Genomic DNA, 12,958 nt, shown 5'->3' on the forward strand with positions numbered 1-12,958 from the left:
TTCAGGGGGGCAGATTTGGGTGGGGAGCACCCCAGATGTGGTAGGGGACCCCAGCTGCAGGAACTGCCCCCCAGCTGCAGTGCCCGGGACAGAGGGGGCGCCTGGGCCGGTGCCGTTGCCCTCCCGGCTCACCCAGCGCTCCTGGCGCAGGTACGGCCGCCTGGAGAGGATCCTGCCGGCGGCGCAGGCCTTTCAGGAGGCCGTGGACTCCTTCCAGGAGTGGCTTGGTGCCACCGAGCGGCAGCTGGCCCAGCTGTGGCACGCCAACGGCTGTGTCGGCCGCGTGCAGGACGCCCACCGGCAAACCCAGGTCTGTGCCGCGCCGGGCACGGGGGGCTCGGGCACCCATCGCGGTGGCACAGGGTGGGCTCGGGCACCCACTATGGCACAGGGTGGGCTGGGGCATCTGCTGTGGCACAGGGTGGGCTCGGGCACCCACTATGGCACAGGGTGGGCTGGGGCACCTGCTGTGGCACAGGGTGGGCTGGGCCACCCTTGTGGTGTGGGTGAGCAGGGGCAGCACGGCACAGCGGGATGGGAGAGCCACAGGTGGGGCCATGGGGAGGGCTGGGGGTGGCTGTGGGGACAGGGACGCCAGGCGTGCCGGGGGGCAGCGCGGTGGCCGTGGCTGCCACGGGCGCCTCCCTCGGACAGGCCCTGTGCGAGGAGATCCGCGGGCGGCTGGGAGAGCTGGACGGCGCCCTGGAGAGCGGGCAGCGGGTCCTGGACATGGTGACAGGTGAGTGGGCTCTGCCGGAGGTGCTGGCGCCGGGTGGGACCGCAGGCGCCCCGGGTGTCCTGGGGGATCGGCTCCCATGGTGTAACCGATGGGATCGCAGCGTCCCACGGGTGGAGAGGGGCCGGGGGTGGGGGATGGTGGGACAGGCGGTACCCACAGAGGGGACGGTGAGGAGCTGGAGTTTCAGCTCTGCTGCGGTCTCGGGGAGCAGGAGAGGGGCAGCTGCGGGGGTTGGGACAGTGGTCATCATGGGGGAGGGACAGCGTTGATGCAGCGGGTCCCTGGCCCCAGGGACAGTGTTGGTGCAGCAGGTCCCTTGCCCTGGGGATGGTGTTGGTGCACTGAGTCCCTGACCTCGGGGATGGTGTTGGTGCAGCGGGTCCCTGGCCCCGGGGATGGTGTCGGTGCAGTGGGTCCCTGGCCCCAGGGACAGTGTTGGTGCAGCAGGTTCCTGGCCCCTGGGACAGTGTTGGTGCAGTGGGTCCCTGTCCCCGGGGATGGTGTTGGTGCACTGAGTCCCTGACCTCGGGGACAGTGTTGGTGCAGCGTGTCCCTGGCCCCAGGGATGGTGTTGGTGCACTGAGTCCCTGGCCCCAGGGACGGTGTTGGTGCACTGAGTCCCTGGCCCCAGGGCCACTGGCTGCAGCGGCGCTGATGTGGCCGCGGTGCCGCCGCAGGGGAGGAGGCGCAGCTGGCGCAGGAGAAGCTGGAGTCGCTGAGGATGCGGTACCTGATCGCCGGGCAGAGCTGCGCCGACACGGAGCAGCGGCTGGCGCAGACACTGGAGGCCTCGTCCCGCCTGGGCTCGGCGCAGGAGGAGCTGGCGCCGTGGCTGAGCCGCCTGGAGCAGGAGCTGGGCTGCGGGGACGGCCGGGAGCCCCCGCTCAGCACTGGCGACAGGGAGAAGGTGTGGGACACGGGGCTCTGGGGACGTCACCCTCTGTCCCCTCCACCCAGCCCCACAGTGGTGCTGCCACAGTGGAAGAAGGGCAGTCGGGGCTGGGGGGACACGGTGCGTGGGACTCACCAGGTCACGCAGGAGCTCCCGTGCCAACCAGCGGCTGATGTGCTGGTGTCGCGGAGAGGAGTCCTGGTGGGGCTGATGTCCCTGCCACGGTGGCTGACGGCTCCTCTCCCCCCCTCCTGCAGCTGGAGCAGCTCCTGGCCTCCCAGCTGTCCCACGTGGCCGCGCTGGCCGAGCGCCTGGAGTCCATTGGGCAGGTGCAGCTGGACGCACCGGTGCTGCGCTCACAGCTCGCTGACCAGAAGGTGGGTCTGCAGCGCCGGTGCCGCCCCCCACAGGCGCCCCGTAGTCCCCCGGCGCCCCCAGGGCTCTGCTCCGCGTCCCCGCGCCGGGCTCTGCAGGACCGGCACCGCGCATTTCTCTCCGCAGCTGCTCGCGGCCGAGATCCTGCAGCAGCGTGGGCTGGTGGAGCGGCTGCTGGCGCTGGCGGAGCCGCTGCTGCCGCGCTGCCCCGATGCCCTGCACCTCCAGGTGAGCGGCCGCGCCGGCACTGCGCCGGCAGGGACGCTACGGCACCGGGGGGCAGCCGTGCCTGTGTCCCCATCACCGGGGAATGGGGAATGGCGGTGCCTGTGTCCCCGTCACTGGGGGATGGCTGTGCCTGTGTCCCCGTCACCGGGGTACAGCGGTGCCTGTGTCCCCGTCACTGCGGGATGGCTGTGCCTGTGTCCCCATCACTGGGGGATGGCAGTGCCTGTGTCCCCATCACTGCGGGATGGCTGTGCCTGTGTCCCCATCACTGCGGGATGGCTGTGCCTGTGTCCCCGTCACTGGGGTACAGCGGTGCCTGTGTCCCCGTCACTGTGGGATGGCTGTGCCTGTGTCCCTGTCACTGGGGGATGGTGGTGCTTGTGTCCCCATCACTGGGGGATGGTGGTGCCTGTGTCCCCATCACCGGGGGCAGCGGTGCACGTGTCTCCGGCCCCATGGGACACTGGGTGACCCCGTCCCCGCAGAGCTCGGTGCCGGCGCTGCGGGAGCGCACGGAGCAGCTGTTGGTGCGCAGCGGCGCCTGCGCCGTGCGGCTGGAGCACGCACAGGCCCTGCTGGCCCAGTTCGCCGAGGCGCTCGAGGAGCTGTCGCCCTGGCTGGACGAGACGCAGGGCCTGGGCGTGCAGCTCGCCCCCAGCGCCATCACCTACGAGGCCTTCAAGGAGCAGCAGGCGCTGCTGCAGGTGAGGGTGGGGACACGGGGACACGGGAACACGGGGACGCGTGGGGTCGGGAGCAGAGAACGCGGTGCCTGCGAGGGGACGGGCTGGGGCACCCGACGCACATGAGCAGCGTCCGCTGTGACCAGAGCTGGGGCACAGGGTCGGTGTGATGGAGCACCGGGTGCACCGGGGCAGAGCTGGGGCACAGGTCAGTGTGGTGGAGCACCGGGGTGCACCGGGGCAGAGCTGGGGCGCAGGTCAGTGTGGTGGAGCACCGGGGTGCACCGGGGCAGAGCTGGGGCACAGGTCAGTGTGGTGGAGCACCGGGGTGCACTGGGGCAGAGCTGGGGCGCAGGGTTGTGTGGTGGAGCACTGGGTACACCAGGGCAGAGCTGGGGCGCAGGGTCGGTATGATGGAGCACCGGGTGCACCGGGGCAGAGCTGGGGCGCAGGTCAGTGTGGTGGAGCACCGGAGTGCACCGGGGAAGAGCTGGGGCGCAGGTCAGTGTGGTGGAGCACCGGGTGCACCGGGGCAGAGCTGGGGCACAGGGTCGGTGTGGTGGAGCACCAGGGCAGAGCTGGGGCACAGAGTCAGTGCGGTGGAGCACCGGGTGCACCGGGGCAGAGCTGCGATGCAGGTCAGTGTGGTGGAGCACCGGGTGCACCGGGGCAGAGCTGGGGCGCAGGTCAGTGTGATGGAGCACCGGGTCAGAGCTGGGGCGCAGGTCAATGCGGTGGAGCACCGGGTGCACCGGGGCAGAGCTGGGGCGCAGGGTCGATGTGATGGAGCACCGGGTGCACTGGGGCAGAGCTGGGGCATAGGGTTGTGTGGTGGAGCACCGGGTGCACCGGGGCACAGCTGGGGCATAGGGTCGGTGTGGTGGAGCACTGGGGCAGAGCTGGGGCGCAGGGTCATGTGGAGGAGCACCGGGGTGCACCGGGGCAGAGCTGGGGCACAGGTCAGTGTGGTGGAGCACCGGGGTGCACCGGGGCAGAGCTGGGGCGCAGGTCAATGCGGTGGAGCACCGGGTGCACCGGGGCAGAGCTGGGGCGCAGGTCAATGCGGTGGAGCACCGGGTGCACCGGGGCAGAGCTGGGGCACAGGGTTGTGTGGTGGAGCACCGGGGTGCACCAGGGCAGAGCTGGGGTGCAGGATCAGTGTGGTGGAGCACCGGGGCAGAGCTGCAGCACAGGGTCAGTGTGGTGGAGCACCGGGGTGCACCGGGGCAGAGCTGGGGCGCAGGGTCTGTGCAGTGGAGCACTGGGTGCACCGGGGCAGAGCTGGGGCGCAGGGTTGTGTGGTGGAGCACTGGGTGCACCGGGGCAGAGGTGGGGCGCAGGGTTGTGTGGTGGAGCACCGGGGTGCACCGGGGCAGAGCTGGGGCGCAGGGTCGGTGCGGTGGAGCACCGGGGCAGAGCTGAGGTGCAGGGTCAGTGTGGTGGAGCACCGGGTGCACCGGGGCAGAGCTGGGGCGCAGGGTCGGTGCGGTGGAGCACCGGGGCAGAGCTGAGGTGCAGGGTCAGTGTGGTGGAGCACCGGGGTGCACCGGGGCAGAGCTGGGGCGCAGGGTCGGTGCGGTGGAGCACCGGGTGCACCGGGGCACGTCCCCATGGCCGTTGCTCTGTGCAGTGCCTGCGCGAGGCCATCGCTGAGCACCGGCCGCTGATGGGGAAGCTGCAGCGCGTCTCGGCGCAGCTGGAGGAGCTGAGCCCGGAGCAGGGAGCCACATTCCGGCAGCGCTGGCGCGAGGCGGAGGAGCGGTACGGCCGCATCCGCGAGCGCGTGGGGCAGGCGGCCGCGCTGCTGGAGGACGCTCTGCCGCGGTACAGCCAGGTAGGGGCCGGCACCAGGGGCCGGTGTCCTCGGGGTGTCCGCTGGGGTGTCCTCTGGAGTGCCCCTCCAATGACCGGGCGCCTTCGACAGCTGACGGAGCGCATGGACCTGCTGCGGGAGTGCCTGGAGCGGCTGCAGAGCCGGCTGCAGAGCCAGCCCCCGCTGCGCGGAGACGCGGCACAGCTGCGCGAGCGCCTGCGCGAGAACAGCCTGGTCCTGGCCGAGCTGGACAAGCTGGGAGCGGCGCTGGAGACGGTGCAGGCGCAGGGCGGCGAGCTGCTGGCCAGCATGCCGGCGGCAAACTCCGACGCTGCTGCCAGAGGTACCGGCACAGGGGTCCGATGCGTCCCGGGGGTGGCTGTGCCCTGCACGGCAGCGTGTCCCTGGCCCGGGGCGTCCCGTGGGACGTGTCCCTGCTCGGGGCTGTGTCGGGGGTCCCCAGCCAAGCCCCATGCCCCGGTTCCCGCAGGGATCCAGGAACGGACGGCACAGCTGCTGGCGCAGTGGGGCTGCCTGCGTGGCCACTGCCAGGACCAGGAGCAGCGGCTGCGGGAGCTGCTGGCCCTGGCCGAGCGCTTCTGGCACGGCCTGGCCGAGCTGGCGCTGGCGCTGAGCGACACCCAGCAGCTGGTGCTGGGGCTGGAGGAGGCCGGTAGCGAGCCCGAGGCCATCCGTGCGCGGCTGCGCACCATGCAGGTACGGGCTGGGGGATGGAGGGCAGCCCCATGGCACAGGCAGCACCGTGGCACGGGCAGCCCCACGGCACAGGCAGCACCGTGGCACGGGCAGCCCCATAGCACGGGCAGCCCTGTGGCACGGGCAGCCCTTTGGCACAGGCAGCCCTGCGCCATGGGCAACACTGCGGCACGGGCAGCCCCACGGCACGGGCAGCCCCACGGCATGGGCAGCACCGTGGCACGGGCAGCCCTGCGCCATGGGCAGCACCATGGCATGGGCAGCCCCACGGCACAGGAGCCCCACGGCACCGTCCTGGCCGCAGGCGCTGCGGGAGGAGATCGACTCGCTGCAGGGGGAGCTGGACGCGCTGGGCAGCCTGGGCGTGGAGCTCATGGCGTCCTGCGGGGACCCCGACAAGCCCGACGTCACCAAGAGCCTGGATGATGTGAGTGGCGGCGGGCGCAGCGCGGACAGGCTGTCCCTGCAGTGGGGGTGGGCGTGTGTCCCCCAGACCCTGTCCCCGGGGTGTCCCTGGGGTGTCCCCGGGCTGGGCTGGAGCGGGGTGGCTGTCCCCGGTTGCTGTCCCTGCACAAGGGGCCGTGTCCCTGCCCAGCCGCACCCCCGCACCGCTGCCCACCAGCCCCTGCACCTGCGGCAGCGCCGGCTGCTGCCTCCTGCACCTGCCACTGCTGCGCCGGCCCGTGGTGCCACTGACCCCCATGTCCCCAACCCCCATGTGGTGCCACTGACCCCCATGTCCCCAACCCCCATGTGGTGCCACTGACCCCCGTGTCCCCAACCCCCATGTGGTGCCACTGACCCCCGTGTCCCCAATGCCCGTGTGGTGCCACTGACCCCCGTGTCCCCAATGCCCGTGTGGTGCCACTGACCCCCGTGTCCCCAACACCCGTGTGGTGCCACTGACCCCCGTGTCCCCAACACCCGTGTGGTGCCACTGACTCCCATGTCTCCAACTCCCATGTGGTGCCACTGACTCCCATGTCCCCAACGCCCGTGTGGTGCCACTGACCCCCATGTCTCCAACTGCCGTGTGGTGCCCGTCACCCCCATGTCCCCAACTCCTTTGCGGTACCATTGACTCCCATGTCCCCAATGCCCGTGTGGTGCCACTGACCCCCGTGTCCCTAACGCCTGCATGGTGCCCGTCACCCCCATGTCCCCAGCCCCTGTATGGTGCCCATGACCCCCATGTCCACAACGCCCATGTGGTGCCCATGACCCCCATGTCCCCAACTCCCAGGTGGTGCTGCTGACCCCTGCACCCCTGACCCCACATGGTGCTGATGCTGACCCCTGTGCCCTTGACCTCCACACAGTGCCCTTGACCTCACATGGTGCCCTTGACCCCTGTACCCCTGACCTCATGTGGTGCCACTGACCCCAACCCTGTGCGATGCCCTTGACCTTGGTGCCCTGACTCTGTGCGGTGCCCTTGACCCCGGTGCCCCTGACCGCATGCGGTTCCGTAGACCCTGGTGCCCTGACCCCGCGCGGTGCCACTGACCCCGGTTCCCCTGACCCTGCGTGGTGCCCTTGACCCCGGTGCCCCGACCCCACGCGGTGCCGCCGACCCCGGTGCCCCGACCCTGCGCGGTGCCGCTGACCCCCGGCCCTGCCGCAGCTCTACTCCTCCTGGCACAGCCTGAGCGCGGTGTGGACGGAGCGGAGCGGCCGCCTCGAGGAGCAGCTCCAGGCCGCCCTTGGCTACCAGGACACTGTGCAGGTGGGGCCACGCGGGCAAACCCCCCCAGGGACCTGCTCCCACCCCGTCACCCTCCTGTCCCTGCTTGGGGGGTCAGGGGCTGTGAGGCCACCGCGGTGTCCCTGGGCACAGCCGTGGGGTGGCAGGGCAGTGGGGCAGGGGGCAGTGGGGCAGGGGGCAGCGGGGCAGGGGGCAGCGCGGTGGCCGTGCCTGTGTCCTGCTCCAGCGTGATGTGCCCAGATGGTGACGTGTCCCTTGGTGGGGACGGGGCTGGAGCACCCTTGACCTGTGTCCCTGCCCTCCCTGGGACCATGGCGGCTCCCGGCCCCACGTCTGGTGTGGGGCTGCAGAGCACCAGGGGACGCGGCTGCACCCCAAGGGACATGACTGCACCCCAGGGGACGCGGCTGCACCTCAGGGACGCGGCCGCACCTCAGGGACGTGGCTGCACCTCAGGGACGCGGCTGCACCCTGGGGACATGGCTGCACCCCAAGGGACACAGCTGTGCCCTGAGGGACATGGCTGTGCCCCAAGGGACGTGTTTGTGTCCCCGGGGGGACGTGGCTGCCCCCTGGGGGACAGGGCTATCCTGGACCCCGGCAAGGCTGATGTGTCCGGCGTGCGGGGACAGGGATGGGACGGGGCGGGTGCCCTGGGCCCCCGTCCCACGGTCCCTCTCGGTCCCAGCGGCTGCTGGAGTGGCTGGACGCGGCTGAGCTGCGCATCGCCGAGGAGTTCCTGGTCGGGGGGGACGCGGACATGGTGCAGCAGCAGCTGGCGGAGCTGAAGGTGGGTGGTGCCGTGGGTGGGGCAGCTGGGGGACACGGGGCCTGTCCCAGCAGTGGGGCAGCTTGGACGGTGCTGGTGACCCTGTGGCACCCGCTCTTGGTAGCCAAGGCCCGCCCGGGGTGGCTGAATCCCGCCCCCACAGGGGGCCCTGAGTGTGCAGCGCTCCCTGTGGGGAGGAGCTCTGGGCCTTCCACGCTGTGCCGTGCCACGCTGTGCCACGCTGTGCCATGCCGTGCTGTGCCACGCTGTGCCAGACCATGCCGCGCTGTGCCACGCTGTGCCACGCTGTGCCACACTGTGCCATGCCACACTGTGCCACGCTGTGCCAGACCATGCTGCGCTGTGCCACGCTGTGCCATGCTGTGGCCACACTCTGCCACACTGTGCCATGCCATGCTGTGCCACGCTGTGCCACGCCACGCTGTGCCACGCTGTGCTATGCTGTGCCATGCCACGGTCTGCCACGCTGTGCCATGCTGCGCCACACTGTGCCTAACCATGCAATTTGTGCCAGACCCAGCTGTGCTGTGCCAAAGCAGACCCAGCTCTGCCGTGCCATGCCATGCCTTCCCATGCCGTGCCAAAGCAGACCATGCTCTGCTGTGCCGTGCCAAGGCAGACCCTGCTCTGCCGTGCCATGCCATGCTGGCCATAGCCGGTGTCCCGGCGGAGCCCATCTCCGTGTGTGGGGCGGGGGGTTGGGGGTGTCGTGCTCACGGCTGCCCCACAGGAGTTCAAGCGGGAGCTGTACCAGTGCAAGGTGGATCTGGAGAGTCTGCGGCCCCCGGGGGGCACCGCTCAGGGGGACCCCCCGGCCCCGCTCCGCGACTTCCGCCAGCGCTGGGACCGGCTGGAGGAGGAGATCGTCAGCCGGCAGGTGTGGGGCTGTGCCGGGCAGGGGTCCCGGCACGGGGCAGTGCCGGGGTGCCGGGCTGGGGGTGACCTGCCGTGGGTACGAGGAAGGAGCCACGGCAGGGGGGTGCGTGGGGTGCTGTGGGGGTGCTGGATGGGGTGCGGGTGCGTGGGGTCTGTGTGGGTGCGTGGGGTGCCCTGTGGGTGCGTGGGGTGCTATTTAGGTGTTTGGGGGCCCTGTGGGTGCATGGGGTCTGTGTGGGTGCATGGGGGCCCTGTGGGTGCGTGGGGTACTATTTGGGTGCTTGGGGTCCCTGTGGAGGTGTGGGGTTCATGTGGGTGCATAGGGTGTTATTTGGGTGCCGGGTGTGTGGGCGCACCGGGGTCCATGTGGGTGCACAGGGTGCTATTTGGGTGCTGGGTGTGTGGGTGTGTGGGGGTGCATGGGATGTGTGGGGAGCTATTTGGGTGCTGGGTGCACGGGCTGTGCAGGCACGGGGCGCACGGTGCCCGCGGTGCCCCGGGCACGGTGTGTGTGTGCGGGGCCGTGGGGTCCCGGGCGCATGGCCGGGGCTGCCGGGGCTCCCGCCGACGCGTTGCCGGTTCCGCGGGGCAGCACCAGCTGGAGGCGGCGCTGCTGGGGCTGGGGCAGTTCCAGCACCAGCTGGAGGAGCTGCTGCAGTGGCTGCAGCGCACGGGCGAGCAGCTGCAGGGCCCCGCGCCGCTGCGCCCCGACCTGCAGAGCTGCGAGATCGAGCTGGCCAAGCACAAGGTGAGGGCGGCCGCGGGACGGGGACGGGGACAGGGACGGGGACAGGGTGGCCTGCGTGTCCCCCTGCCTGCGTGTCCCCCCTGCCTGTGTGTCCCCCTTGTCTGCATGTCCCCCTGCCTGCGTGTCCCCCTGTCTGCACGTGTCCCATCCTGCCTGCACATGTCCCTCCTGCCTGCGTGTCCCCCTGCCTGCATGTCCCCCTGCCTGTGTGTCCCTCCATTTGTGTGTCCCTCCATTTGTGTGTCCCCCCATCTGTGTGTCCCCCCTGCCTGCATATCCTCCCTGCCTGCATGTCCCCCCATCTGTGTGTCCCCCCTGCCTGCATATCCTCCCTGCCTGCATGTCCCCCCATCTGTGTGTCCCCCCTGCCTGCGTGTCCCCCGCCTGTGTGTCCCACCCTGCCTGCGTGTCCCCCCTACCTGCACGTGTGTCCCGCCCTGCATGTCCCCTCTGCCTGCGCATTGTGTCCCACCTCACCTGCACCCCGTGTCCCACCCCCTGTGCACCCCGTGTCCCACCTCCCCTGCACCCCGTGTCCCGCGCTGCCTGCGCTCACATCCCGCGCTGCCCCGCTGCTGCCCCGTCCGTTGGGTACCCAATCCAACGATCCAACGGCTGTGTGTCCCCAGCGGGATGTCCCCTGGGGGGGACACGGCACAGCCCTGCCGTGTCCCCTCGCACAGGTCGCAGTCCTGGTTCTCCTGCTGCCCAGCCCCGTCCCAGACAGTTCGGTGCCCTCCCGCCGGCGTGGCCATGGAGCCCCGTGGTGGCAGCAGCCGGGCCGGGCAGGCTGCGGCGGGGGGGAGCAGCGTGTGAACGCGTCCCCTCCCGTGGTGCCGGCACGGAAGGAATGAGCCGTCCCGCGCCTGCGGGAGTTGGCCGAGGCCGCGGCCGACCGGCACTGCTTCCCGTGCCCGGGCACGCTCGGGTGTGACGCACGCAGGGGCCGCGGCGTGCGGGGCTCCGGCCTCCCGTGTGCCCCGTCCCAGCCAGTGCCGCGCGTTTGGCGCCTTCACCTGCCCCGTGCCACGCTCAGGACGAGCTGTGGTGCTGGCTCTGGGGGTCCCCAGTGTGGCAAACCCAGTGCTGCAGGGCTGCCGGCACTGCGGTGGCAGCGCTGACCTGGGCAGCAGAGGTGCCCGGGGTGCGCGGGGCGAGGGGCTTTGCGTGGCCAGGGACGCGGGTGACCCGGTGTGACCGCGGCGCCGTCCCCAGGTGCTGCGCAACGACGTGATGTCCCACGCACGCACGGTGGAGTCGGTGAACGAGGCCGGGCAGGGGCTGCTGCTGTGCAGCCCCGGGGAGAGCGCGGAGGGGCTGCGGCGCAGCCTGCGCCAGCTCAACCAGCGCTGGGACCTGGTGCGCAGCGAGACCGAGAGCCGCCAGCTGGAGCTGGAGAACAACCTCAGCCAGGTACCGGCACCACGCTGGCGTGCCAGGGCTGCTGCTGCGGCGCTGGGCCCTGCAATGCTGAGCCCCCCGGTACTGAGCCCCCAGCGCTGAGCCCCCCATCACTGAGCCCCTCAGCACTGACCCCCCAGCGCTGAACCCCCCAGCACTGAGCCCCCAGCGCTGAGCCCCCAGCACTCAGCCCCCAGTGCTGAGCCCCTCAGTGCTGAGCCCCCATTACTGAGCTCCAGCACTGAGCCCCCCGTCCCCAGGTGCAGGACATCACGCTGGAGATGACGGAGCTGCTGCAGTGGCTGGAGCAGGTGGAGCTGCAGCTCTTCTTCTCCAAGCCGGCCTGGGGCCACCCCGACACCACCAAAGAGACGCTTGCGGCACATCTGGTGAGCACCGGGGCTGTGCTGGATCCGCTCGCTGCGGGGACATCCCTGAGTGTCCCTTGGGGGTGTCCGTGTGCCCCAAATCAGCCCCTCTGAGGTGCCAGGACCCCTCTCTGCTTTCTCCCCTCCCTGACCGGGTAGAGCCCTCCTGCCCTAGGACAACACAAGAGCCATCTCTGTCCCTGTCCCCATCCCCATCCCTGTGCCCATCCCTGTGCCCATCCCCATCCCTGTCCCCATCCCTGTCCCCATCCCTGTCCCTGTCCTCCATCCCCATCCCCGTCCCCATCCCCGTCCCCGTCCCTGTCCCCGTCCCCGTTCCCATCCCTGTTCCCATCCCCATCCCTGTCCCCATCCCTGTCCCATCCCCATCCCAGTCCCTGTCCCCGTCCCTGTCCTCGTCCCTGTTCCCATCCCCATCCCTGTCCCATCCCCATCCTCATCCCTGCCCCCATCCCCGTCCCTGTCCTTGTCCCTGTCCCCATCCCCATCCATGTCCCATCCCCATCCCCATCCCTGTCCCTGTCCCCATCCCTGTCCCCGTCCCTGTCCCCATCCCTGTCCTCGTCCCCGTCCCTGTCCCCATCCCTGTCCCCGTCCCCTGCGGGCTGTGACCCCAGCTCCCTGTGGGCAGGAGCTGTGCAAGGAGCTGGAGGCCAGGCAGGAGTCGTTCTCCGGCGTGCGGGAGCGGCTGCGGCGGCTGCTGGGCGCGTGCGGCGCGGGCCGGCCCTGCGGCACCGAGCACAGCCTGCGCATCCTGCAGCACAAGTGGGACAGCGTCAGCGCCGAGGCCCAGGAGCGGAAGGTGCGTGGGGCGGGGGGGTCCCAGCGCCGCGGGGCGCTGCGGGACCGTCACCGGCTCCCCCGCCCGCAGGAGCGCCTGGCCGAGGGGCTGACGGTCACCGCCGAGTTCCACGGCAGCGTGCAGGAGCTGCTGCGCTGGGTGGCCCACGCCGAGGAGCTGCTGGCGTCCCCTGCGCCGCCCAGCTTCGTCCTGGACACCGTCACCACGCAGCTCCAGGAGCACAAGGCAAGCGTGGGCTGAGCCGTCGCCTCCCGGCCGGGGGTCCTGCCCGGGGTGCCCCTGCACCCCCAGAGCCGATCCACGGGCCGGGGTCGCCCGCAGGGTCCCGCGTGGCAGCGGCGCGGGCTGGGGACGTCCCTCCTGCAGCCTCCGGTGGCTCTTGGCATCTGAAACCACGGCAGGAGACAAGCCAGGGGGGTTGGGGTTGGATGTGGGGAACAACTTCTTCCCCAAAGGGCTGTGGGGCATTGGAAGAGGCTGCCCAGGGCAGTGCTGGAGTCACCATCCCTGGAGGGCTGGACAGACGGACACGAGGTTCTCAGGACAGGGGGCAGGGACAGGGTTGGGTTGTGGTTGGACTTGAGGGTCTCTTCCAACTGGAATGGTTCTATCATTCTGTTCTATGATTCTACTGTCAAACCAGCCCAGTGTTTGCTCCCAGCTCAGGACGAGGTCCTGACCAAATTCACGGGCAGCACGTGGTCGCCCACCAAGATGAGGGAGATTTTCTTTCCTCGAGTCTTCTCAGCCACAGCTGAGACAATATAGACAATATGTGACAATATAGAGAATCCTCTTCC

The 12,958-nt window shown here is 70.6% G+C and overlaps 1 protein-coding gene across 3 annotated transcripts in view; it reads left to right on the forward strand.

Annotated features, from left to right (window-relative positions):
• Positions 1–12,958, forward strand: part of LOC110365826 (microtubule-actin cross-linking factor 1, isoforms 6/7-like) — a 42,010-nt gene that overhangs the window by 15,496 nt on the left and 13,556 nt on the right. For all 3 annotated transcript variants that reach the window (XM_065054770.1, XM_065054771.1, XM_065054772.1), the window contains 18 exons: positions 151–310; positions 655–739; positions 1,417–1,646; positions 1,889–2,008; positions 2,133–2,234; positions 2,720–2,938; positions 4,548–4,751; positions 4,842–5,073; positions 5,221–5,447; positions 5,752–5,874; positions 7,072–7,173; positions 7,841–7,942; positions 8,673–8,819; positions 9,411–9,566; positions 10,782–10,979; positions 11,228–11,356; positions 11,988–12,158; positions 12,228–12,383. In XM_065054770.1, coding sequence (XP_064910842.1) covers positions 151–310; positions 655–739; positions 1,417–1,646; positions 1,889–2,008; positions 2,133–2,234; positions 2,720–2,938; positions 4,548–4,751; positions 4,842–5,073; positions 5,221–5,447; positions 5,752–5,874; positions 7,072–7,173; positions 7,841–7,942; positions 8,673–8,819; positions 9,411–9,566; positions 10,782–10,979; positions 11,228–11,356; positions 11,988–12,158; positions 12,228–12,383 — 2,863 coding nt within the window. The remainder of the gene's footprint in view (positions 1–150; positions 311–654; positions 740–1,416; positions 1,647–1,888; positions 2,009–2,132; positions 2,235–2,719; positions 2,939–4,547; positions 4,752–4,841; positions 5,074–5,220; positions 5,448–5,751; positions 5,875–7,071; positions 7,174–7,840; positions 7,943–8,672; positions 8,820–9,410; positions 9,567–10,781; positions 10,980–11,227; positions 11,357–11,987; positions 12,159–12,227; positions 12,384–12,958) is intronic.

This window comes from Columba livia, chromosome 2 (genome assembly GCF_036013475.1).
Source record: "Columba livia isolate bColLiv1 breed racing homer chromosome 2, bColLiv1.pat.W.v2, whole genome shotgun sequence".
NCBI classification, from domain to species: Eukaryota; Metazoa; Chordata; class Aves; order Columbiformes; family Columbidae; genus Columba; species Columba livia.